Source organism: Melopsittacus undulatus, chromosome 11, assembly GCF_012275295.1.
Source record: "Melopsittacus undulatus isolate bMelUnd1 chromosome 11, bMelUnd1.mat.Z, whole genome shotgun sequence".
Lineage (NCBI taxonomy): Eukaryota > Metazoa > Chordata > Aves > Psittaciformes > Psittaculidae > Melopsittacus > Melopsittacus undulatus.
This window is the reverse complement of record NC_047537.1, coordinates 2,170,292-2,193,968: the sequence shown is the minus strand read 5'-3', so window position 1 is coordinate 2,193,968 and position 23,677 is coordinate 2,170,292. Positions and strand designations below refer to the sequence as shown.

Here is a 23,677-nt window from a genome sequence, read left to right as displayed (position 1 = left end):
CTGTTTAATACGAGCATTTAGAAAAGTAAGGAATGAATGGATATTGCCAGACTGCTTCAAAACTTGTCTTCTATCTCTTTTCCAGTATCCTTTTGGCAGACGCTTGCCGTGTGATATCTATTGGCACGGGGTATCATTTCATGACAACAATATATTCTCAGGTCAAGTCAACAAGTTTCCAGGTACCTTACTTCTGTTTGTAGTTCAAACAAATGCTTTAAAAATATGATTATTTTAACCATTTCTGTGCTTTGCTGTTGTTTTAATGTGAATTATCTGCCTAACCAGCTGATAGTATTTTCAGCATATTGCTGTTTTTTGGTAGGTGATTTCTCCTTACAGGTTGGACTATCAGGATGGGTGTCTAACAGTTTTTTCTCTATGATTTGTTTTGGAGAGAAAATGTTTTTGATGAAAAGAATACTTCATATGTATGAATTTAGGAAAACATAACTGGTGGGCTATAATTTAAGTGAAGTCTGTAATTACTGTCAGTTCTGTAGCATTGATAACTGTGTCTTTGGGTTTGGTTTTGATTCAAAGTGCAAAGAATCTGTTCTGTTTCATCCTCTGGCCTATCTCAGGGAGAAGCTCAAAGCAAAGTTCCTCAAATGGATTTTTTAATACTGAAGAGTTCATGGCAGCCCTCGTTTGATGATGACTCTTCAACTTTTTAAGCTCTTTTATTTATTTTTCCCTCTTGTTTAATCCCTGTTGAGATGTCTCTAAATAAGAGCTAAGAGCTTAGGTACTGACTTATCTAAGCTCTTTACTTCAGATTTATTGCTGCTGTTTGTATGCTGTGAGAATAAGAGCCCTCAGATACAGAAATTTATGCTTTTATTTACCCTGACTTTCTCCTGGCTGTGAGAAGTTCACGCTCAAGTAGTGGACAGTGTAGTTTTCTGGTGGTTTAAATCTGTGTTAGATGAATGTTACCCTCTGTGGATTCTGGCTTCTACCTGGTGAGCAGGTGCCCTGCACTGCTGTCCAACCCAGTCCTTCAGAACTAGACCTGATTCCCAGGAACATTTCAAAGCTGCAGGAAAACAGCAAAGTTGGGCTCCTCACAACATTCTGTTCTTTCTGACATAGTTACTTAAATGAATGCAAAGTAAACACAGAGTAGTTGGTTATATTTAGATGACATGTTTCACCTGTTTCTGGAACAGTAGCAGGCTAGGGCCATTATTTTGGATTATGGCAAAGATTGTAGTTACTGTTTGGCTCTATAATTGTGTGCTGTATTTTTGGTAATTGATTTTTTCCTAATGTGATACAGTAATACCTATAATATGAAATACAGCAGGGGAATGGTCCAAATATTTTGTCAGCTTTTACCTTTTAAAAGCTTTTCAGCTTTATGAAAGCAATGACTAGAGTGCCTTGCCAGTAGCATGAGTAATAGTATAACAATTTACTTTTAGGATGAGGCTTCAGTGCAGGTTTTCCATGGCTTTTAGACACTGTGTATTCTTTTCCCAGGTATGACAGAGATGGTACGAAAAGTTACCCTGAGTCGGGCAGTGCGAACAATGCAGGATCTGTTTCCGCTTGAATATAACTTCTATCCTCGATCCTGGATTCTGCCAGAAGAATTTCCCCTCTTTGTGGATGAGGTAGATTGCTTTTCCTCTCAAAATAGTATTACTTATTGGGTGTTGTCACCATGGCATTCTTTACTTTTTCATACCTATCAGGTTGTTTAAAATCCCACTTGGGTGCTGGGGATGACATCTTCAGTGTGGTATCAGATGTAGTTTGGATGAACTGCTTTTGTTTGTTACATTCTGGAATAAGCTTAAGAACAGTTACACATCTCTGCAATGCCAGAAGAGAGCTCTGAATAGTAAATATGGTAGAACCATAAGCCCTTTCCCTGCATTTTCTACTGAGTTTAAAAAGGCTGAGGAAGCTGCAGTGCAGTGTATTGGGTGTGGTACTTCACCAGGTTCATTGTCACTGAAGTCTTTTTAGTCCATCAAGCCTGTTCTATCCAAATCCTTCAAAAGAGCATTTTGTACTGTGCTATGTTAAATACACTCACACCTTCCTGAAAGACTGTTTGACTCTCTCACCAGATTGTAGTTGTGTTGTTTAAATATTCAGAATGTAATAAAATTCCATTCTTTTTCATCTCTTTTGGGAAGAATTGGTGCTGTGTGTTGGTGTTTGGTTGTTGCAGATATCTATAAAAATATTGTATGTGTTTGTTTTAACCCTTTCTGACCCACCCAGTGCATTCTTCTATTCCACAGTATGCTCTGCGTGGAAAAGGGAGAGAAAAAGGTATGGACCTTAATAGACTTCTGCAATGTGTGTTACTTTTTAGCTAGTTACCATATCCACAATCCAGTTAAATCCATGAACATCCTTTAATACATACACTTCAAGTGTGCTGGGTCACTGCTGTGGCACTGCCACTAATAATAAAAAGCAACAAAATCCCAACAGTACTTCAGCCTTATTGCTTTAGAGGCAGGACCGGTTTGTAAAGGAAGGTAAATTATCCAATCAATTTAGCAGTGACAGGTAAATAAGTGCAAATGGCTTGGAAGTAAACTTTCAGAATGGTGCACTGGGGGTTCTGGTGATGGTTCTCCTGGGAATCATCCATGTCTTGGTTGCTAGGCGCTGATGAACTGAGCATTGGTAACAACGTGGTCTACCTCCGGTTCCACGCACAGACCTGCACTCTGTCAGCAGGTGGCACTGCAAATAAATACTTTTCTCTGGTTGAACGGTTGCTGGAGTGAAAAATGATTCGTTTTTTGTTCCAAGAATAACAGATGTCCAGTAACACACTCCTAGGAGTTTCCTTTGCATATGTTCTTCCATCTGTGTTTGAGAAAAGCATAGTTCTTGTTATCAAACATATTTTATGTTGTAAGAGTTTATGTTCTACTTAACACAAGTTTGTAATGTAACCCCTCCAAAACAAGAAAAACTACAAACCAGAACGTTCCAAATCACTGTGAACCATAAATGGTTCACAACACTTTTCACTTGTTCCCTGAGCTATCAGTAGGAGCTCTCCAGTCTGTTGTGTTGTTTACTTGTTCGTATGTAGGTTTGTTTGCTTTACAACCAAGGGACCTTAATGCTGCTGAAAACATCAGCTCTTGGAGACTGAATTTTCAGCTTATTCACAAACGAGTCAAATACAGCATTGGCAGTGCCTGCATGTTAGACATAGCCCCATAGGAACTGGCATACACTTGACTATGTGAATGTCATGTGCATATTTCCCTGAGCACAAGGTGATTTAGGCATCTCTGGTACTTCTGGAAGTAAAGCTGTGTTGCTCTGGGCTGCAGCTACTGTGTATATATTCTAGATGTGTCATGCTCAAACTAGTGTTGCTGTACCTTCACTGTTACTAGTATTCATGTCCTTTGGGGCATAGTTAATTACTGAAAATAAAATCTCTATCAGTGTAGGTGTAGCTTAGACATGAGAAGATGGTTTGGTGCTGTCTGTGGTATAGGATTTTGTCACAAAGGGCTGGACTGAGACATGAATACCTGGAGGCTTTGCCTGTAAAAGAAATGACAACTGAAAGATTAAACTCTTGAGACCTTCAGTTTCCCTGCCTCCTCCTGAAGCACTGTAACGTTTCAAGACAACTTCTGTCTCAGGTATTCTTACTGTGTCTCACTTCTGTAAACAGGATCATGAACTATTAGCATACATTTGTATCAATAACTAATCAAATGCTGTTGGCTTTTCCCACTTTCCTGTAAATCCAGGTGGAAAATGTTATGGCTCATCTAATATTAATCTTCTGTGCTTTAAAAGCCAGTAGGTGTTGAGAAAGCTGTACATTTGAGCTTGTGGATGACCTTCATTTGGGACATACCAACAAGATGGTAATTCCCTTAGTATCATTTGTATTGGAATGAAATGGTAATTAATTTGTATTGGAATGAATTGGTGATAGGTGTTTTTCACTATTCACCTATTTTTTACCTTCTAAACCGTTTTATACTGACATTTCAGCATAACAGAAAGTGAATTGCAAATTGGTCAGGTGCTATGGTAACCACCCCTTCACTACCAGAGATGAATCTGTTGGAATCTGTGTGCTAAAAACTTATTTCTTATAGGAAATTCCCATTTCTGAAAAGCGACTAGCTTGGGATTCAAACCAGGGCCTCTACTGCTCTCATGCTGCCTTCTTTGTGTTGTCTGTGAGGATGATGAATAGGCCTAATATGATTAATTTTTAATAAGAATCTGATTTGGACAGTCTGATTTCCAGCACAGCATATTTTTGGTGGTTTAATCAGGTTTTCAGCTTTTAGATACCTCTTAGGCATTGATATGAATATTCTAGTCTTTGTGCTGTCAAATCTTATCACCCATTGTATGCATGCTTTTCAGAACTCTGTGTGCATTTAGCCTGTGCTTCCTCACCAAAGGCAAACCTGCAGCTGGATCAGATTTTCATGCCTTTACACATCATACTCCCCTCTTGCTGTGGACTGTAAACTGTTAATGTGCTTTTAAAGATAATTTCCTCTGTCAAGCTCAGTACACAGAAATACCCCGTTTTGTATGAACTGATTTTCTTATATGACTAAATTCTCTGTACCTGGAGAAGCTTCCTCATAATGAGACTTTGCAAGAATATAGTTGGGATTGTGGAGAACTTGAAGGTGACTCAGAAATTTCCTTGAAGATGAAGAAACCATCTGCTTTCTTCAAGAGAGTCAAGCGGCTCAAACCCAAACTGACTCTGGATTACTGTTACCTATCTCCCCACTGTTTTGTGCTCATCTGCCAAGTGTAAGGTTTGGATTTAACATGGACTAGAAAATGATGGAAAAATGATTTCTTTTCCAGCTAAGTGGAAAGAGTTAAGTATGAGATCTATGAGACCAGGGATTGTTAAGCTGCAGTGCTTCAAAAGCAGGTTGCTGTTGCATCTGTAACAATAGTTCCCAGAAAGCTTTATCTGTTTTGAAAAGGTGCTGCTGTAGCAGAGCAGAAGTAGCCTGAGGCGTGAACAGCAGACGTGGGAATGGGAGGCAGATTGCCCTGGCTGGTTTCATAGAGGTTCTTTATTACTTTCTGCCCTCGTAGACCATGATTGGCACTTCATGCATACAACTAGAGTCATAGTAGGGTATGTTTAGTCACGGAGGTTTAAGATTAAGGAAGAATCTTTCTGGGAAGCTGACTTTAACAGCCAGAGAAGCTCCTCAAGTATGCAGGGAAATATCACATCAGGGGAATGCTATTCTGCAGTGGTAAAAAGACAAGGGCATAAATCCTGCTCTCCTTCTATGCCCATCTAGGTCTGCTAATCTACTCGAACCTATTTATCCATGTGCAGTTTATGTAGCCTGATCTCCACTGTGGCGTTTGATCCCTCAAAGTGACCTGTAGTGAAGAAGGATCTTTCACTGCGTTAGTGTGACACCTGGCCATGGCAAAAATCCTAGTCTAAATAATTAACCTTGAATTTCTGCTGTAGTTAATAGGAAGGCTTTTAGCAGTGTGATTCTCAATGAAATAAGTAACTGGATAGGATGGAGCCAGAAGTCCTTCAGACCTTGGGAATGTTGTGGCTGGCAGAGCTCTTGTGCAGGTCTGCAGCCTGAGGTAGTGCAGCAGAAGGTGCTGTCTGAAAATCACCATGATCTCACTGGTGCTCAGCTTTCTCCTGTCTGCTGGTTTCTTCTCTTTCATTCTGCAGGCCTGGGCTGATAGTGGCAATTGACTGGGTTTTTTCTTGGTGAGCTTGTATCCTCAGGCTTCTTAAAGACAATCTCAGTTGTTGCTGGCAAGCCTCAGGCTTGTGTAAAACCAGATCCCTGCCTCTGTTCAGCAGTGTCTGGCTAAATAGAGAGAATAGCAGCTGCAGGTCTGGTGCTGTAAAACATGTGAATGCAAGAAAAGAGTGATCTCTACTGTGACATCCCTCCATTTTGAAAAGAACAGATTTTAAGTGCTTTATTCTTCCAAATCCCATGAGCAGCTGATAAACGTATTAGCCTGTGTCCTGCGTTTTCTGTAGCTGCATTCTTTGTTAGGGCTCCCTTTCAGTGCTATAGGGCAGTTAGGTTCTGACAAACCCCGGATACTTCCCCATCACTCTTACCATAATTTCTATTAGTGAACCATTTAAACCTTTTTCCCTCCTATGTCCCAAGAATCTAGGGCACAGTGTGGAAAAAAACCCTTGAGATATGGGTATAATGGCTTATACTGTACTCATGGATATCGCAAAGCACCAAGAGAATTGGATAGACGAATATTGAGGTCCACGCTGCTGTAAACAACACAGAAATAGGTCACAGAGTCCTCCAGCGACATTCTTACAAAGTATTAAAGTTGACTTTAACAAACAGCACTCTTTCATGGCAAGGCACTACAAACAATGGAGAGAAACTGATCCTGAAAGCTACTGGTTTGCTGACCTTTTTCTTCCTCTTTTTTTCCCTCTTCTCTCCTTTTTCATGCTGTTTCTGTGTCTTGGTGACCTTTATATGCATGCTCACAGAGTGTTAGTAGGTGTCAAAATTTCTTCTCTCCTATTGCCTTTCTAGTGGGGGCATCTCCCATCACCCATGTGTAGTAAGTTCAATTGGTAACGTATTTCTTCTGGGAAAAAAAACGTTTCTGGAATGATTCTATTAATTTAACTTGTTAGTAGTGATGAGTATTTGTCAGAACTCTTTAAGAGATCTGTGAACTGGAAGCATTTCTCTGTGCAAGAGATACACAGCATTTCAGTGTGTAAATTGGTGTGTAACATTAAAAAGAAGTTGCTGGTGTAGTTTATACAATGGCTTGTTAAATAAAATGACCTTTTATCTGTACTACTAATTCCCTACTCATGATTTTTGCTTTGTCTCTATGCTTGTCAGTGCTGTTTACCCCTTTTTCCACAGTGTTTACTGCTGTAGTGATGTGATTGTGTTATTTTTGTTTATTTCTGTTTATAAATGCAATTTGTTGGTTTTCATCAGCCCTTTTCCCCTTCCTCAGTTAAATGTCTTTCAGTGTCATCCTTTTCCTTCCAGGTTCGTATGATGAAAGACAGCGATCCATCCTGGAAGCCCACTTTTATTGTAAAACCTGATGGAGGGTGCCAGGGGGATGGAATCTACCTCATTAAAGACCCAAGTGACATCAGGCAGACAGGGAGCATCCAGAGCCGGCCAGCTGTGGTCCAGGAGTACATCTGCAAACCACTGCTTGTTGACAAACTGAAGTTTGATATTCGTCTTTATGTCTTATTGAAATCTTTAGAACCCTTAGAGATTTATATAGCCAAAGATGGACTTTCTAGATTCTGTACAGAGCCCTACCAAGAACCCACACTAAAAAATTTGCACCAGGTTTTTATGCATTTAACCAACTACTCACTAAATATCCATAGTGGGAATTTCATCCATTCTGACAGTGTGAACACTGGCAGCAAGAGGACTTTCTCCAGCATTCTATGCAGGCTGTCTTCCAGAGGAGCTGATGTCAAAAAGCTGTGGTCAGATATAATTTCACTGGTGATAAAAACAATTATTGCACTGACACCAGAACTGAAAGTTTACTATCAGTCTGACATACCAGCAGGAAAGCCTGGACCAACTTGCTTCCAGGTAGGTTGGAATTCCTGCCACGAATGCTGCTGTTTCTATGCATGGGTTAATTGTTTTGATGTTTAATTCCATTTCTAAAAGCTTTCTCTAGTTGTGCTGATCACTGGTTGGGTGTACTGCATACACTGAGTAGCATTGCATTAGCTCAGACCTTAGGTTCTTCTCACCCCCAGGTTTTACCTTACACATCTCGATCTCCTGACCTGTGTCACTATTAGGCATAAACATATATGGAGAATTTTCAATGGGTATCAATCATTAATACCAGTATTCACTTGTTTCCATCTTTTAGATGTTGTAACTATGAAGCTTTGGAGCTTCCTAATGCTGCTAAGATGATTGCAGTTGTAAGACCCACTTGTCATAGGTGCTAAGATTCCACGTTGACAGATGCAGTATTTTGAGATGGGAATAGTATGAAAGTAGCCATTAATATTGAAGGCAAATGGCTTCAGGAATTGTTCAGCAATTTGGCATGTTTCTTAGTTATTTCTTTTTTGTCCCTCAAATATTTCTTCCTCCTGATCGTTGCCGTATGGATGACCATTACGTTCTCTAGAAAAGGACTGAGTAGAACTGAAGTAACACGTTGCTTGTTATGTACAGATTTTAGGGTTTGACATTCTCCTGATGAAAAACTTGAAGCCGATGTTACTTGAAGTAAATGCAAACCCCAGCATGAGAATAGAACATGAGCAAGAGGTAAGACCTCTCAAAATGACAGTGATATTGGAATGAAACTGTTTAGATTTGGTTTTCTGGTCTTTTTTTTCCTTGTTTGAAAGATGAAAGCTGTCTACTAATATGAAACTGCCAAGGTTCTCTGTAATTTTCTGCTTTGAAATCATTGCTAATCTTATACACTGCAAATATGACTTATTGGAATTGTGAAAGCTCTCCATCATCTTTGTCATGAATACATTTATTCATCATCCCCTGCAGTTGGCTTAATTGTGTTTTAGGGGATTGCTAATCATTTTTTTCATGTTTGTATACATAATACAAATGGTAACATTGGCAGGAATCTGTTTCTTAATACTTCAATTTACTAGAGAAAATTGCCCTAAAATGTTGTAATATCATACTGAAAATATGAAGGTGTTTGTGTATCCTGTAAGAAGTATTTTGTAGTCAGTCATTGTGTATTTAAAACTTACATGACATGCATGAAGTTTGAGGAAATGTGGAATAAATAATCTTCAGGTCTGTGTGACTAATTGCATCCCTTTGTAATTGAAAGCTTTCTCCTGGAGTATTTGAAAACGTCCCAAGCCCCGTTGATGAAGAAGTGAAAGTAGCTGTTATCAGAGACACTCTTCGTCTGATGGACCCTCAGAATAAAAAGAGAAAAGATATCCAGTGAGTGTGTTGACTTTGAGTTATTTTGTATCAGTACCTTGTAGTAGTTCTAAAAGTGAACTGTTTTCACCCAGTTGTGTCAGTTTATCCAGGATGATGCATTCCCACTGTCTGCGTGACTCCTTCTGCATCCACAGTGGTAACTCTTTCAGAAAAGCTTGTAGAATATGGATTTGGTGGCGTGGTACAAAAAAGAGTATTTGAGTTTGTGGATCTGCCAAGGGAAGATCAGGCAAAGAAAACAATTCGTTATACTCTGTGTTTAGTAGCAGCAAGTCCACCAAATGATAGTCTCACAGCTCAGCTCTGATCACATCATGTGCTGCTTTCTTAGAGCAATGGTGGAAGCATGCAAGGAACCATGCAAGTACTCAAGGAATTGAAAACGTCCACAAACTGATAGTAAATCGGGGTTTATCAGTTCCCTTAGACTATCTTACCTTTGATTCAGAACTGATGCAAACAATTAGTAACTCAGATTTATTTACTTGTACTTTTACTTGAGGCCCCTTTTCCATTGCGAAGTCATGAGAAGTAAATTTTGTGTGTTAATTTGCTTGAAAATCACCAATTACTCTGAATGAATTGCCCCACTGGAGCTGAAAAGTATAAATATTGTATTTAGAAATTGCTTGCTTGATCTGTGATAATAAATATAGTTAGATCTATGATCTAGAAATGAGAGGAACTGCCTGGAGCAGCTTGTACAGCACTGCTTATGGTGGGGATCAGGCTGAGAGAAATAGTGTCTTCTTTTTTGATGAAATACCTTGTTTTAAGCAGTTGCTTGGAGATATGAAAGGGAGATTTCTTTTTTCCCCCTAGAAATTCTTACTTATAGGCCTGCCTTCATACTGAAATATTGATCTTGTTCTTCTCTTGGTGCTTAGTGGCAACCTTAAATATGTTATTCACGTTCTGTAATGATTTCAAGCACAAACCTGATGTCCTTTTGTAGACAGAGTCCCATGAACAAGACATGACTGGTAATACTTAAAAAAATCTTTATTATTGTAGTAATATTATAAGATCAAACTATTCTTTCAGAGGCAGTGCCACACAGAGGGGTTGCTGTGGTCAGCGTACAGAATGTCTTGGAAAGCCATCTGTACTGTGTGTGGCCTGTACTTAACCTTCACCCTTAAGATTCCTTCAGTGCATGGAGCTGAAAAAAGAGCATTTTTAACCTGTAGTTATGTAACTAGTCATGTCTTTTTTCATGCTGAAGTTATGTCAGGCATTCATTAGCTAAATATTAGATAGGGAAAAAAGGAAAATGCTAACTACAAATAAATTCCTGGAGAACATTGGTGTGTGTGGAACACTCATGCAGCTGAGGGTTCTTCTCTGATACATTTCAAGTCCTGAATAATTTATAACAGGATTAGTGTGTGATGAGAGAAACTGTTGGCTGGTCACAAGAAGAATTCATCAGTGGTGCAGCTTTTTTCATGGATAATCTGGTTAACAGAGCATCTTGTTGATGAATATTTGCATGTCTTCACCATAAGTCAGTCCTGTTTCTTGCTGCAAAGGGCAATCTTCTGATCGTGTTCTGTGTGGATATACAGGAACTCATGGGTGACAACTGCCCCCACCCTTCAGGTGAGAGTTGGCCCTTCTACTCCCAGGTGACTATTCATTGAACTGGGGATGGTGCATGCAACTTTGGGAGAGACACGATCTTACTGTGAGCTTCATGTGAAGGACCTCATTCTGATCACCCATGGAGATTCACATCAAAGACAGGAACTGAGCACCGGTTGCTTTTGCCTTGCCTTCGCTAGCAAAGGTTTTGCAGTGCTTTTGCTTTGTGTCCCACCTCTCGCTTGTTTTGGTGCATTTCAGCCAGCTCTGATGTGTGCTCCCACATTCCCTCTCCAAACACTCCTACAGGTAACTGCAGATAAATGGCATCGTTCCTCTGTCTGCAGGCCAAAGATAATAACTCAATAATTGGCTAGAAATAGACTGCTGGACACTACTTCACCTACCCATTGTAATCTTTTTGCTGGTCTTAATTGTGCCTGCCAGCAGGGAAAGCAACATTTGGCCTATTAATAGCAAAGAAATAGGAAATAATTCCTGTTTTGACAGCTGACCAGCAGCAAACATTGCAGACTCCAGTTTTGAGGCTCATTAAGTAATGGACATTAATCTGAGTAAAGTTTTAATGATATCTATAGCGCTGGGTTCGAACACACAGGGGAAATACTGCGAAGTCTGAGCTGCATCTCAGGTAAACATTCTGCTGTAGAGATGGATTTGATTTCCCTGTAATTATCTCCCAGATTAAAATAAATGAAGCATCTAAATGAAAGCGAGTTTCAGGAGTCATCCTCAAGTACTTCATTATCAGGAAAGATTAATAGCTCAGAAATATTCTTAATTTCATTTTTCCTCATCTTTATGGAGTTTTGATGATTTTTTCCTCCTTCCTTTCACATGATGTGTAATTCTGAAAGAAAGTTAAGTTGAATAAGACCAGTTTATTGTGCCATACATAACTCTTGGTTTTCAGACTGCAATTCCAGTCTCTACATGCCCCAACCACTAGTAATTTCCTTTAGTCACTGAAAATCTCCAGTGATACACATTCAAATGAAGATGCTTAAATATGCTCAGTGGCTGTTGTTCCACATATGAATGATCTTTTCTGAGTTGTAAGAATTGGCTTGGGCCATGTAAGTACTGAGGTGTATGTGGTTAATATTTTGTGCATGTAACATGTTTAAACAGAAACTTAACATTCATGCAAAGATTTTGATTTTATTTTTAAGTGGAGGAAGTATCTTCTGTTGTAGAGATGAGAGAAGGTTTTGTGGGTTTCCATGCTGCAAAGAAGGTAAGGACTTAAAGTAGGATAAAAAGTGACCCAGGCACGTGTGCCGCTTTTGAGAGGGATCCTGAAGGCAGTAGGTAACCTGATGAACACTGATGTCCTGCTTTGCTGCATTAATTTCCTTGTTGCTTCCAAAGCCTTTCCACTGGCATGATTTTAGGCAAAGTCTGGTGACAGCAGAGTTCCAAGGAGCTATTAATAGGGAGCTTTGGAGCCATGCACTGCTCTGCAGGGTGAAGATGTATGTCAACCGCTCGGAGCCCCGCAAGAGGAGAATCTGAAAGCAGCCCCATGGGTTACTTTGTTAGCCTGTTTTCAAGCCATTCTGTAACCCAGAGGGTGAGTGATTGATGCCTGGCTCTGCCTGCCCTAGCAGAGCCTGGGTAGCCCTTTGGAATGAAAGGAGGCAACTCATCAACTACATGGTGGGTGTTTTGTTTGGTTGTTTTGCTCTTTATAAAAGAAACAAGAAATCAGCTGAAGATGGATGGTTATGAAAAGAAATATGGAGCCCTTGTTGCCCTAGCTGTGATTTCTAGACTTGTCCTATTATCCTTGGGCATCCTGAATTTGGAACTCCAAGTTCACTCATAATTAGGAAATTAAAACAATAAATAATTTGGAAGATACCTACTCTTTGCTTTTGTTTTTGTGGCAGTGCTGTTCTCATGGACTGTAAACCTTGAGCAGATCATTGCAATCATCCATGCTGATGACACGCTGGAACAAGCACAGTCATTTGTGGCTGAGCTCTTTTCTTGGAAAGATGGAATTTTAAGCTCTGTAAATCTGTAAATATTGCTGAACAAACCTTACTTTATTCTAGCATTACTACGGAGTGAATTCAGGAGGTAGTGATGGCCACTGATCTTGATTTCTGTTCTGAGCATCTGCCACTGCTCATTTCAGAGTTATCCTGGTGGTTTTGTTCCATCTAAGATTGGGGTTTTTCATCTCTTTTGTTTCAAATTTATGATCTAGTGAAGACTTTCAGCATTACATGAGCCAGCTGGTCACTGCAGCATCAGGGGGGAGCTTTCCTCCTTGAGTGAGAAATGTAGCAAAAGGAAGGTAGGGAATGTAGTTTTCTTTTTACTTAACACATTCAGAGCATCATGTATAGCAGAGGTGGCACATGTTCCTTCACAGGATCAAGGTATGCATTCAGCATCGTCAGAAATCTTGGCTACACCCAGCTTGAAGAGTGAAATCCCCGTTACATCTAGTATAGCGTAAGGGTCTGAAACATACTCCTTAATGTTTGTACAGAGAAAGTTGTATAAGGCTTCCAAGTAACTATTTTCCTCCTTACATGTAACTTATGTTAAAGTTGCAGCTTCTTTAGATGTCTCCTGCTGTTCTTGTGTCCACTGGGTCTGACCTTGTCTACTAAACTGCAAGAGAAATGTGCGCCTTAAGCTTGTATAGGATTACATTTGCTCTGGGTTACTACTTGTAGCAGAGTGCTGTTCACAGCCTGCTGAAGGTGGGAGGAGGCTTCAGCTAAAGGAAATGTGCACAATTAAATGAGTGGTCTAATGATACCGAACAACATTTAAAGTAAATCAAGGTTACTTATGTAAACAGCAGTTTAATTAAGATGATCACTGATGCAAATCAGTGTTGATGTTGCACCTCCAGCAGAAAATCCATTTTAAGAGGTTTCACAAACTTCTGGGTTTCTGTGCTTGATTTTGACTGGTTATAGCAGTAAAAGGTGTTAGTTTGGGTGTTTAATTGTTAGCAATTAATTCTTTTTAAAATTCCATTAAATTTGAGGAGCAAAAAGGAATCTCAGTCTTGTATGCAAATACTGTATGTTCTCCACTGGATGGTAGATGAAAAGTGTTTGACTGGTGGTATAATTGCAAGGCGTGAGTATCATTTGGAACGGGTTGCTCTAAATGTCTTATGAAGATCATTTCTATCATTTCATCAATGCTAATGACCTGCTTTCCTGTGAGGAATGTTTGTGCCCGAGTTTATTTATTGCTGGATTAATTAGCATTGTAAGAGACTTCTTTGTATTTGTGCTGCTGTTGTTTATTCTGTGTCCCAGTGTGATCTCTTGCATTCACATGCCTAGTTTCTTACATATTTCAAGACAGAAAGGAAGCATTTCTTTCTTTTGACAAAGAAAGCATAGTATTGTGACATTCCAGTTGCTCATGGAATAAAATCTGCTTTTTACTTGCTAGAGATGAAGAAGCTGCAGCCCTCTAAGTGATAGAATGGCTTTTATTCAGCGCTGAAATAGCCACTGACAGAAGAAAGAATTGGAACACTTTGGAAATGAAATGTAATTTAATCTATGGCTATTACAAAACCAATCAAGTCATTGTGGCCGCAAAACTGAGTGCTTTGGGTTTATTACCTGTTATGGCATTCCGTTTCATTGCTAGTTTATCTTTCCTTGGGTGCTATTTGCTGTACCGATCACTTCTCTATTTGAAGTCAGCCTATGATATTCTGATTATCTTTTCCTTCTGTTAAATATATGTCAGGTACAATTCTCTTCTCTGGAGTCTGTGGCTCTAGCAAATGTCGGGTGTGATTAACTCATTCTCTGAGCAGGAAGAACCCCAATGTGGTGTCTCTCAAAGTTTTGCAAGATCAGCAGCCAAACACTGGCGAATGTCACTCTGTTCAGAGAGCACCCTGTAAGTATTAATGTATGTCAGTTTGACTCTTTATCTGCAAGTGTTATGGAGTTAGGAAGAAATTCCAGTCAAGGGTTTGCAGAACTTGCTTCCCAAGAGATCTTACGGTTTTCTTGCACAAAACAAGATGGTTCTTTTTTTCTGCTGTGTGGATTCTTCATTTCTTGCTATTGGGAAGCAGTTTTGTACTTTCTTAAGGGTTGGGGTTAGGGTTCTTCCCTTAAAGAAGGGGAAAAAAGTTAGGAAATAACCTGTGCAGCCGTATTCCATTTAGTTTCCAGAGATTTCTTTAAATCCAATTTCATAACCTCCCCTGATGTTTGTGTCATGTTTAATGGAAATAGGAAAATATACTTTGTAAAGATGTCCCAAGTGTATGATTATCCTAGATTTTGATGATGATAAAGTCATTCTTGCCATTGATTATTGTGTTTATCTCACTATACATATTCTAAGGTTATGATTGTGTGACAGGGGTTGTTTAAGAGGGTCAGAAATTCAGTGCACAAGCACGTGGAGAGATTGGATGGGAGAACACTGCTGTTGCAGCTATTGCTGATCAGAAAATAATGTTGTAATGTATCTTACTTTCCGCTTCTGTGCATAACTGTACAGGATTCCCCAGGGATTCATTTCTCAGGGTTGTCAGTGCTCTTTGCATTGTACAGGCTGTTTAGTGCTTATAAAAATAAGCACGCACTAAACCTGGCTTTGGTAGTATCAGTATTTTGCTTTCCATTTGCTAATTGACTTTATGAGCTGACGGCTAGAGCTTTAGGTTGATTCCTTATCCCTTTGCTCTCACTTGGAAGTCTGGTCAGGTTTTCAGCTATTCAAATGTTTCTCAAGCACCACCTCTTCATTTCAAGCCTTATTTCTGCCTGAGAGTGTATAAACTCATATGTGTGGCTTTCTTCAGATTGATCTTTCTGCTGTGCTTCATTTTGGAGGCTGACACAATTTTTTTCTCCATCAGTCAAAATGACCCAGCATTCATATTCGGGATCATTCTGTCAGAGCCCTTTGAAAGCACATTGAATTAGACCCTTTCTCTTTCCTAGAGGGCTTTTTGGTTTATTCCTTCATCAGGCAGTCTGCCAGCTTTAGAATCAATTCTTGTCCGTTGCATTAGCCCATGCGGCTTTTGATGAGTTAGACATGTGAGGGAGACTTTTAAATGTGATGTTTGTCAATGTAACTTCAGTTCAGTTTATTGAAATGTTTGTTTTTCTGTAGTTGGAGAGTATTTATTTCTACTGCTATTTCTCATCCTGCTCAAGAACTAGCTTCAGCTACTCCCTTCAGTTCTGTGAAGCAAATGGTACAGGTGCCTTGATCTTTGCTCTCTGTTCTTGCTTTTCCAATTATCTGCTTCATCCTTCAGAGCTTTTAACCTTACTTGTATTGATTAGACAGGCCCTGTTGGAAATTCTACCAGCTACAATATGGGATGTCCCTCCATGACTGGAAAGGAAGGATGTGGTAGTGCTTGACTCACAGAACAGATCTATGTTGGTTTTAAGAGCCACTTAGAGGAGAGTGCCACAAGAGTGTTTAATACAACAGAAAATAGAATACAGGGTGCAGAACAGTAGCACATAATTTGAATGTGCTGTGGCAGCAGTCCTAGCATGGAAAACAAAATCTGCTGATAGAAAGGTCAGATCTTTTAGTTTTTAAGTAGCTTGTAATCTGGAATGTTTTAGTTGACTACTAATGCATAAATACATGAGCAATAATGTTTCTTCAAAAATAGCTAGCACCATATCCTTACGTAAATACAGCAGGAATTTAGTAATTCACTTCAACATTTATCAAACCATTACAGGGAAGTTGGTTTTGTGAAAATACCTCTGGAGTAGGACATAAAAGATGCAATTTCTGTTCCTGATTCAGCCAGTTTTACTCAGTGACCTTTAGACAAAATATCTTCCTCCTGTTACCATTTTCATTCTGTGAAAAGAGGACGATGTCTTGCTTCTCCCATGCACTGCCAGTCTTTCTAAGCTAATAGCATTCAGGGTATGGCCTGTTAGCAGTGTATGAGGTCAGTTTTATGTATTGCTGATGTATAGAAGTATGACAGAAAAGCTTCAGTTTTCTTCTCTGGAAGACTTTAGGTCTGATTCTGTGTTCTTCAGTAAGTATTCCTGGTGATTGCTAAGGTTTGCAAACCATTCTGTACCTTTTGCCAGCCTGGTTGTCATTATTGAGCTCTTTATCTTTTGCTTTCTCCCATCCAGTGTGTAGAGCCATTACATTTGCTATACAGCATAGGATATATATGGTACATGGTGTGCTCTTTAAATATTTGGGATGTTGGGATTTTCAAAGGGGTTTTTCTTAGTGTCATTCTTTGGTGTTATTTTCTTCTCATTTTTAGTCCTTTGCTAATAAAACAGAGAAATCATGGAATATCATTGGGATGCACACAAACATGTCACTAAATGACCCCATGCTTAACAACAGATTAATCCCATTTTGTTATTCACAGTCCAGTTTTGCAGGGTGGTCTGTGTTTACTCGTATATTGTATTCTAAGCACCAACATCTTGAATGTAAAGACTGTATTTTAACTTCCACATAAAGAGTGAATTCAGTGTTATTTTGCATCTCTTGAAATGAGCCATGTTAAGGGACAGCTGGAAGTGCTTACAATGTACTCTGCAAGCAAGTTGATGACAGGACCAGGTTATTTAAAAGTGTCAATTGATATGGGCTGAATAATTTTTGAAGGTTTCATTTTCAGCCCTGTGAAATGAATTGGTCCAAAGCAGCCGTTGCTTCTGCAGTAACTGGGGTTATGTTACCAAATTACCAAAGGAGACTAGTTTGTCCAACTAGGCTTGAATCGCCACGTTTTGAGATGCAGTTAATCTAATTACACTTTTATTGGCATCTCTTTCTGCTCTTTATGAATTCTAGTGAGTGATAGAGAAGGGATTGGAAATAAACTGAGGAATGTGACCTGTCAAGAGTGTTCCCATAAAATCTGAACTTTCCAAACATCCTAATACATAAAAGCGTGCTGCAGCAATTGCATCTCTCAGAATGTAATACTATGTGAATACCTGTGTTGATCATTAAGAAATCTTTCTGTATTTTTCTTCTTAGGATTATTAAATGAAAACCTTTGTGATAAAGTCCAGGAACAAGGAAGGTTTCATCAGAATATGTCACTTTCCTCAAGTCTTTGTGGTGCAGCTGCAAAAGTTGCTGTGATCTTCAAGGTTTGCTCCAGGAGAAGGGAGGTCAGGAATAAAGTGGGGTGGCTGCTTAGTCTCCTTCCAAATGGCATAAAAATGAATGTGCAGGCAGTGAGTCTAAATACATCTTTGAATACAGTTACTTAATAGAGATTGTAAGTGAGTCTGAGTGGTAACAGAGTCTGCTGTAACGCACGTTGTATTTTGCATCCCTCATAGCCAGCAGTAATGACTGGGGCAAGAGGCTTCACTGAGCTGCAATACAAAGGCCTTGCTTCACTGGCAGCTGATCAAGCCTCCTTCTGTATCTGACAGCATAAATGTTGGAGCTCCTTTGGTGTGTGCTCCTCCTTTGACTGAATTCTGAGTAAGCTCCTTTTGTGTTGTGTTGGTTTGGTTTTGTTCTTCTTTAAACATGAGCTCAGGAATACTTCAAAGCATCCCTGGGAGATTTGCTGTGTACAGATGTTGACTGTATCCGGCCATTGCTGATGGCAAGCTTTAGCTGAAAGTAGTGAAAACTCACATTAAGCATGGTCAGAAACTTGCTCAATTTACATTGAATAGGATATAAAACAAATAGCAATTTATGCCTTATTTGTGAAGTACTTAAGTGCTTAGGTAAGTGTTTTGTGGAGTTAGCCCTTTATACCTTCCAGACAGTGAAATTACTGTAGTTGTTCTGGCCATTCACTTTTTCCTTTTACCTCAGAGGTAAACTGGCTTGCAAAAATAATATGATAGAGAAGTCCTTGATGTTCTTAGATGTTATTTCCACTATTCAGGGCTTCTTGTGTGTACTCTTTAAGGCTGACATCTCTTCAGCCTGAAAAAGGTTTGTGTTTTTGTGTTGGACAAGGGCTTAATTTCCAGCTCATTTTCAGTACTTGTCTCAGGTTGTTTTGGGCTTCTCTGCCTCAGTGATCCAGGCATCCATCCAGCTCTGCAAGTGCAGTACATGTTGTCAAAGGGTGTTAATCTGAGCTAACTCTTGAGTTGAAAACCTGCTGTGTAGTAAAAGCTAAACAAATGAATTTGTGCCTAATGAATCCACTGAAGAGAGTACAGGGCAGAGGAGGACATGGTGTAATTTGCTAACTGGAAACCAGGCTGTCCAGCAACACTCTACATAAGGAAGTAACTTTCTGCTTATAAAACTGATTTGATTGAAACCTAATTTGTTCCTCATATAGGGAAAGAAGTTTATTTTGTTTTCTGTACACATTCTACAAATGCCATGTCCTCTCTTCCTCTGCTTGACTGCATTAATCTCAGCCTGTCTAGTGCAAAGAGGAGGAGGAAAATGAGCAGTTTTCTTTGTTGTTGAGAAAACTGCATCGTTGTTTTTAAAGTACATTTTTAAGAGATAGCACTCTGTCTTCTTTCTGTGCATTTGTTATCATTTCCTCCTCTGTTTTCAGTACAGGAAAGCTCTTGTGATTTGAAGTTGCCTTTTTTCTCTCTGTCTTAAAGTGTAGGGCAGAGGCAGCATATGTGTGAGCCTTCTGTGTCCAAGTGGGTTCACTGTATTTGTATGTACATACAGGGAGGGTGATTAGTAGTTGGGCTTGAGTGCAGATTGTTTTTTGCCTGACTCTTCAATATGCTAATCATTAGAGCTGAGTTTCTGCTATCAGCAGAATAATCTTCACCTCTGCTCACCCTGTAGCTTGCTAACATAATCTAGTCTTTTGGGTGATATCTTGACTTACTGCAGGAGTAGTAGCACCACCCTCACAGGGAAGAACTTCTTAAGATCTCAGCTCAGTCTCCCCTCGGGCAGGTTCAAGCCATTCCCCTTGTCCTGTCCCTACAGGCCCTTGTCCCAAGCCCCTCTCCAGCTTTCCTGCAGCCCCTTTAGGCACTGGAGCTGCTCTCAGGTCTCCCCTTAAGGAGCCTTCTGTTCTCCAGGCTGCCCCAGCCCAGCTCTCTCAGCCGGGCTCCAGAGCAGAGGTGCTCCAACCCTCACAGCATCTCCATGGGCTCCTCTGGGCTCGCTCCGAGAGCTCCATGCAGCTCCACTTTTAAATTAATTTTTTCCAGTTAGTTTATAATGTAAACTTCAGGAACTGCCAATTTTCTATAATCTTTCTGGTACTAAATTGCTTCCCATCAGATAGTTTTCATAGAATATGTGTGCAGGTGTTTAATATAACGATACATGGTAGTATACCTAATGCATATTTGTGTATATGCCTGTATATGCAGCATGCCTATGTGTGTATTTGTACCCAGTATAAAAATGTCTCATTTCTTACCTGTCTCCTTGCCATCTTTACAATCTGTATGTTACGTGTATCTAAAACTACAATCAAGTGTAATAGCTTTGACAGCGTGAAATCTGTGGGGTGAGCCTTGAATACTTTGTCTTGCTTTCCAGTTAATATCTGTAAGTTCCTCGTGTAGCTGCTGAGCTGCAATGTGTACTTTGTGTTCTCTCAGGGATGGCACAACCCACAAGCAAATTGATTTAAAAAAATAAGATTTCATGCAAGCAGGAAGATGTTATAACAAATCGATCAGCCAAGGGCATACTAAAGTACATCACCTTCCTAATAAAAGAAACAAATTCCTGTGGAGTAGGGCTCCTGGGCCATATAACAGTGTTTTATTAAGGTAACAGTAAAATGGAATAAATGAATGCTAATGCATGGATTATATCCCTTAACACCAGTGGAAAATTCATACATGCAAATGCCTTCGAAGAGTTATGTTTTGGCAATGTATTGAGATGTCAGGGTTCAGAATGGGAGAACTTGGAGCAGATAGTCGTCAGTGTCGGTACAGCTGTGAGTTACAGAGCAGACTGAATGATCTAATTAGCCCATGTCATTATAAGAAATAACACAGTTCATTTCTGCATTTCCATTTGATGCAAACCATTAATTCACTGCACTGGAACATGAAAGCCCAAGTTTGGAACTGTTAGTTTGAACAAAACACAATCCATTCTTTTCTTATGGCAGGCTGAAGTAACTGATGGTACCTTTCATTGACTGCAACGTGTGTCTCAGCCAGCAGCTTTCACTGGCTTGGATATGTGGTTTGAGGAGAACACTAGAAAAGGCAGCTCAGTTCTGAAATTAATTGAATTTCTTCTGGTTTGAAAAAGCCCTCTTATTTCTAGAAGGCTTTGAGTAAAGCTGCTAAGATACGTGGAGGGAGATAGAAAAGATCCTTTTCTTCTCATTACAGGTTTGCTTTTGCTGAATTTTGCATGCAGCTGAAATTGCTGAGATCTCAATTCTTTTTCATCCTTTGGAGTAAAATAAAGACTCCCTAGATTTTTCTTTACTCAATAAACCCTAAAGTGGGGTATCAAAATGTGATGTAGGAGAAAATACCTTCTCAAGAAAATACCAAAACAAGAAGGATTAGAGGCTTGATAATTCCTTAACAAGTATGTCCTATACATGTAAGCTGTGTGACAATCCTTAGAGGGGAACCTGGAGGAGGGAGAAGCAAAATCAACCTAAGGGACCACAGAAGTCAAAGACAGAGATAGATGAATACAATAGATTCCTTGAGATAAAACCAGACAGACTAGGGAAATGCAAGAATCTCCTATTAACTCAACTTTTCCACATGAACACTTAACTGGAACTTGTTCCTTAGATGGGTTCAGTGGCTAGAAAGTGCCAGAGTTTAAATGCGTGTTCCTGATTTGTGAAAGTGAACTTCAGTGTGCCTTCTTGTGATTCTGTGTTTTAAGTGCATTCGCTGTTCCATGCTTTGTACGTGGGTTGGTGTGGTGCTACATTACACGTGTGTTCGCTGTTCTAGATCTGGAGCCTTGCTTTGCCTGAGCAACTGTCTGTGCTGCCTGTTCCCCGGCCATCAGGGCAGTGACCTGTGCCAGGATGGACCCAGTCAACGGCTGCGGAACAAGTATGTCAGAGAACAGAGCCATGGAATGGGTCCAGCTTGTGCTGCTCATGCTCAAAGTGTTCTGCTGCTTTACTGCAGGGAAACAATTTATACTCACAATTTAATATAAAGATACAGCATTAATAAGGTTTCTGAGGGTATTTTTAATATAACAAGGGGGTTTTAGACCTGAGGAGATGATAATGATGCGTGTCACATTCTTACAAGGTACTTGATACAGTACTGGAGTTTAAATATTACTGCACTGCTTTAACATGTTTCCGGTATCATTGGTTAATGTGTAAGTGCAAGTTGTTCCAGGGAGACTTATCATTTTTGAGGAACAGTTTTAGATTAAGCACTTTTGTTTTTCTTTTGCCACTTGACTTCCATTCGCATTCTAGGTCTTCCTCCCTCCATTCTTTGTTGCTTGGAACCTCCATGGGTTTTTCCAGTGTGTGATAGTATTCCTGGACTGCTTTGTAATAATCTCTGGTAGCTGCTTTCCTCCCTGGAAGAGCATCCCTTTAAAATAACATGGATATACATAGCAGTTGGAAATACCATTTTGCTGTGTGTTTTCTTGCCTTGTACAGGAATACTGTGATTTGGCAGCATAGGGTTGACAATGATCTCTGTTCCTGGCAAGATGTTTGCTCTCCAAGACTTTTTTTTCCCTGCTGTAACTGTAGGGTAAATGCAGGCATTTATTTTGGTAACATTTGGTCTTAAATGGAATGGAATGAGAAATGAAGGAAAAATGGAGATTATTGCTCTGTTTTTTTGTAGGAGCTTTATTACTCTCATTAGCTTCAGGCCATCAGAAAGTTCTGTGTTGTCAGATACTGCACATAATGAGTATGAATATTAGATCATAACCATGTCTGAGAACTGTTTGCTTATTCCCCTGTTTGTACTCACATACTAATGGTGAGGGAGTGCAAAGCAGGTTTTAAAGGGACAGCAAAATGAAGGGCTTGGAATTTTGGTTTGAGTTAAGCACAGGCATTGAGCAGGAAGAAAACCATTTTCCCTCTTACAGATATCCTTCAGGTGTTAGTTCTGCAGGATCCTGGTTTTATTACATCAATCACAAGCAGCTTAAGGCTTCCAAAAACATAGTCACAGACAGATGTTGAGCCTGTCTGGGGATTAGAAATATCCTCTTCCATTAAGTATAAATTAACTTAATCACCAGGTATGAAAGATAAGCAGCATAAACATCATTCCCTGAAGCTTTCATTAAAATTAAAGTTCTATTTAAAACTAGGCTTGTACTTTCTATGACTTGATCCCCCTTCAAAGAGATTATATCTATCTGCTGTAAATTCTTACAGTGACAGAGTGACAGAAATGAATGTATTGGGGGCAGTGATGTTCTCTATAATTTAACTTCTGCTGCCAGTCATCTTTTAGCAGGAGAGCTGATTGGCTTATTTTTAAGTAATAATTGGTCTCTAGTCTCTGAAAAATGAGAGCCATAAAACTGCCTAGCACCCAGTTGCCACAGAAGGAAAGCATAAAGCCACATGGAGCATAATCACCAGTAGTGTTATTTTGTGTGTGTAGAATTCACCTTTAATATGAGGATTACTGCTGATAGAAAGCAATTGCACTGCTGCTTCCTGCGCTGTTGGATGACAGGGTAAAGCTCCTTTTCTGTCCTACCATAATCACAACTGCTTTCTAAGAATCATTTCCACAGGGGAAGAAATTCCATGGGGTTCAGATTTTTTTCTCTTCTACTGTAAGGCACTTGGTGGTCTAATGTTGGTTTCATACACATCATCAGGCTTTACAACTGGTTTGCCTTGGCACTATCCTGTATAGCTATTTTTAAGGCACACTTTCCTAGAGAAACAAAGGAAACTCTGGAGGAGTAATGAGGCACATAAGTACCTTAAAAGCAAATAGTGAACACAAATAAATCTACTAGGAATAATAAAAGCTACCTCCAGAAAAAGTGAAGTATTGGGGACAATACGTAATGATCTTTGTTCTATAATAATTCTTTGCTACAGTGGAATGAAGTCTTTTGATGCAGGTTTTGCATTGCTTATCCATTATTTCATTGTAGTAATGCTGTATTTCTGCAGCACTCAGACTAGATGACAGGTAATAGCATGAGCATTCACT

The 23,677-nt window shown here is 39.6% G+C and overlaps 1 protein-coding gene across 1 annotated transcript in view; it reads left to right on the top strand.

Moving 5' to 3' along the window:
- TTLL11 (tubulin tyrosine ligase like 11) overlaps nucleotides 1-23,677 on the top strand; it is a 46,569-nt gene that overhangs the window by 6,784 nt on the left and 16,108 nt on the right. The window contains exons 2-6 of the mRNA XM_034067719.1: nucleotides 86-182; nucleotides 1,486-1,619; nucleotides 7,032-7,607; nucleotides 8,214-8,309; nucleotides 8,848-8,966. Coding sequence (XP_033923610.1) covers nucleotides 86-182; nucleotides 1,486-1,619; nucleotides 7,032-7,607; nucleotides 8,214-8,309; nucleotides 8,848-8,966 — 1,022 coding nt within the window. The remainder of the gene's footprint in view (nucleotides 1-85; nucleotides 183-1,485; nucleotides 1,620-7,031; nucleotides 7,608-8,213; nucleotides 8,310-8,847; nucleotides 8,967-23,677) is intronic.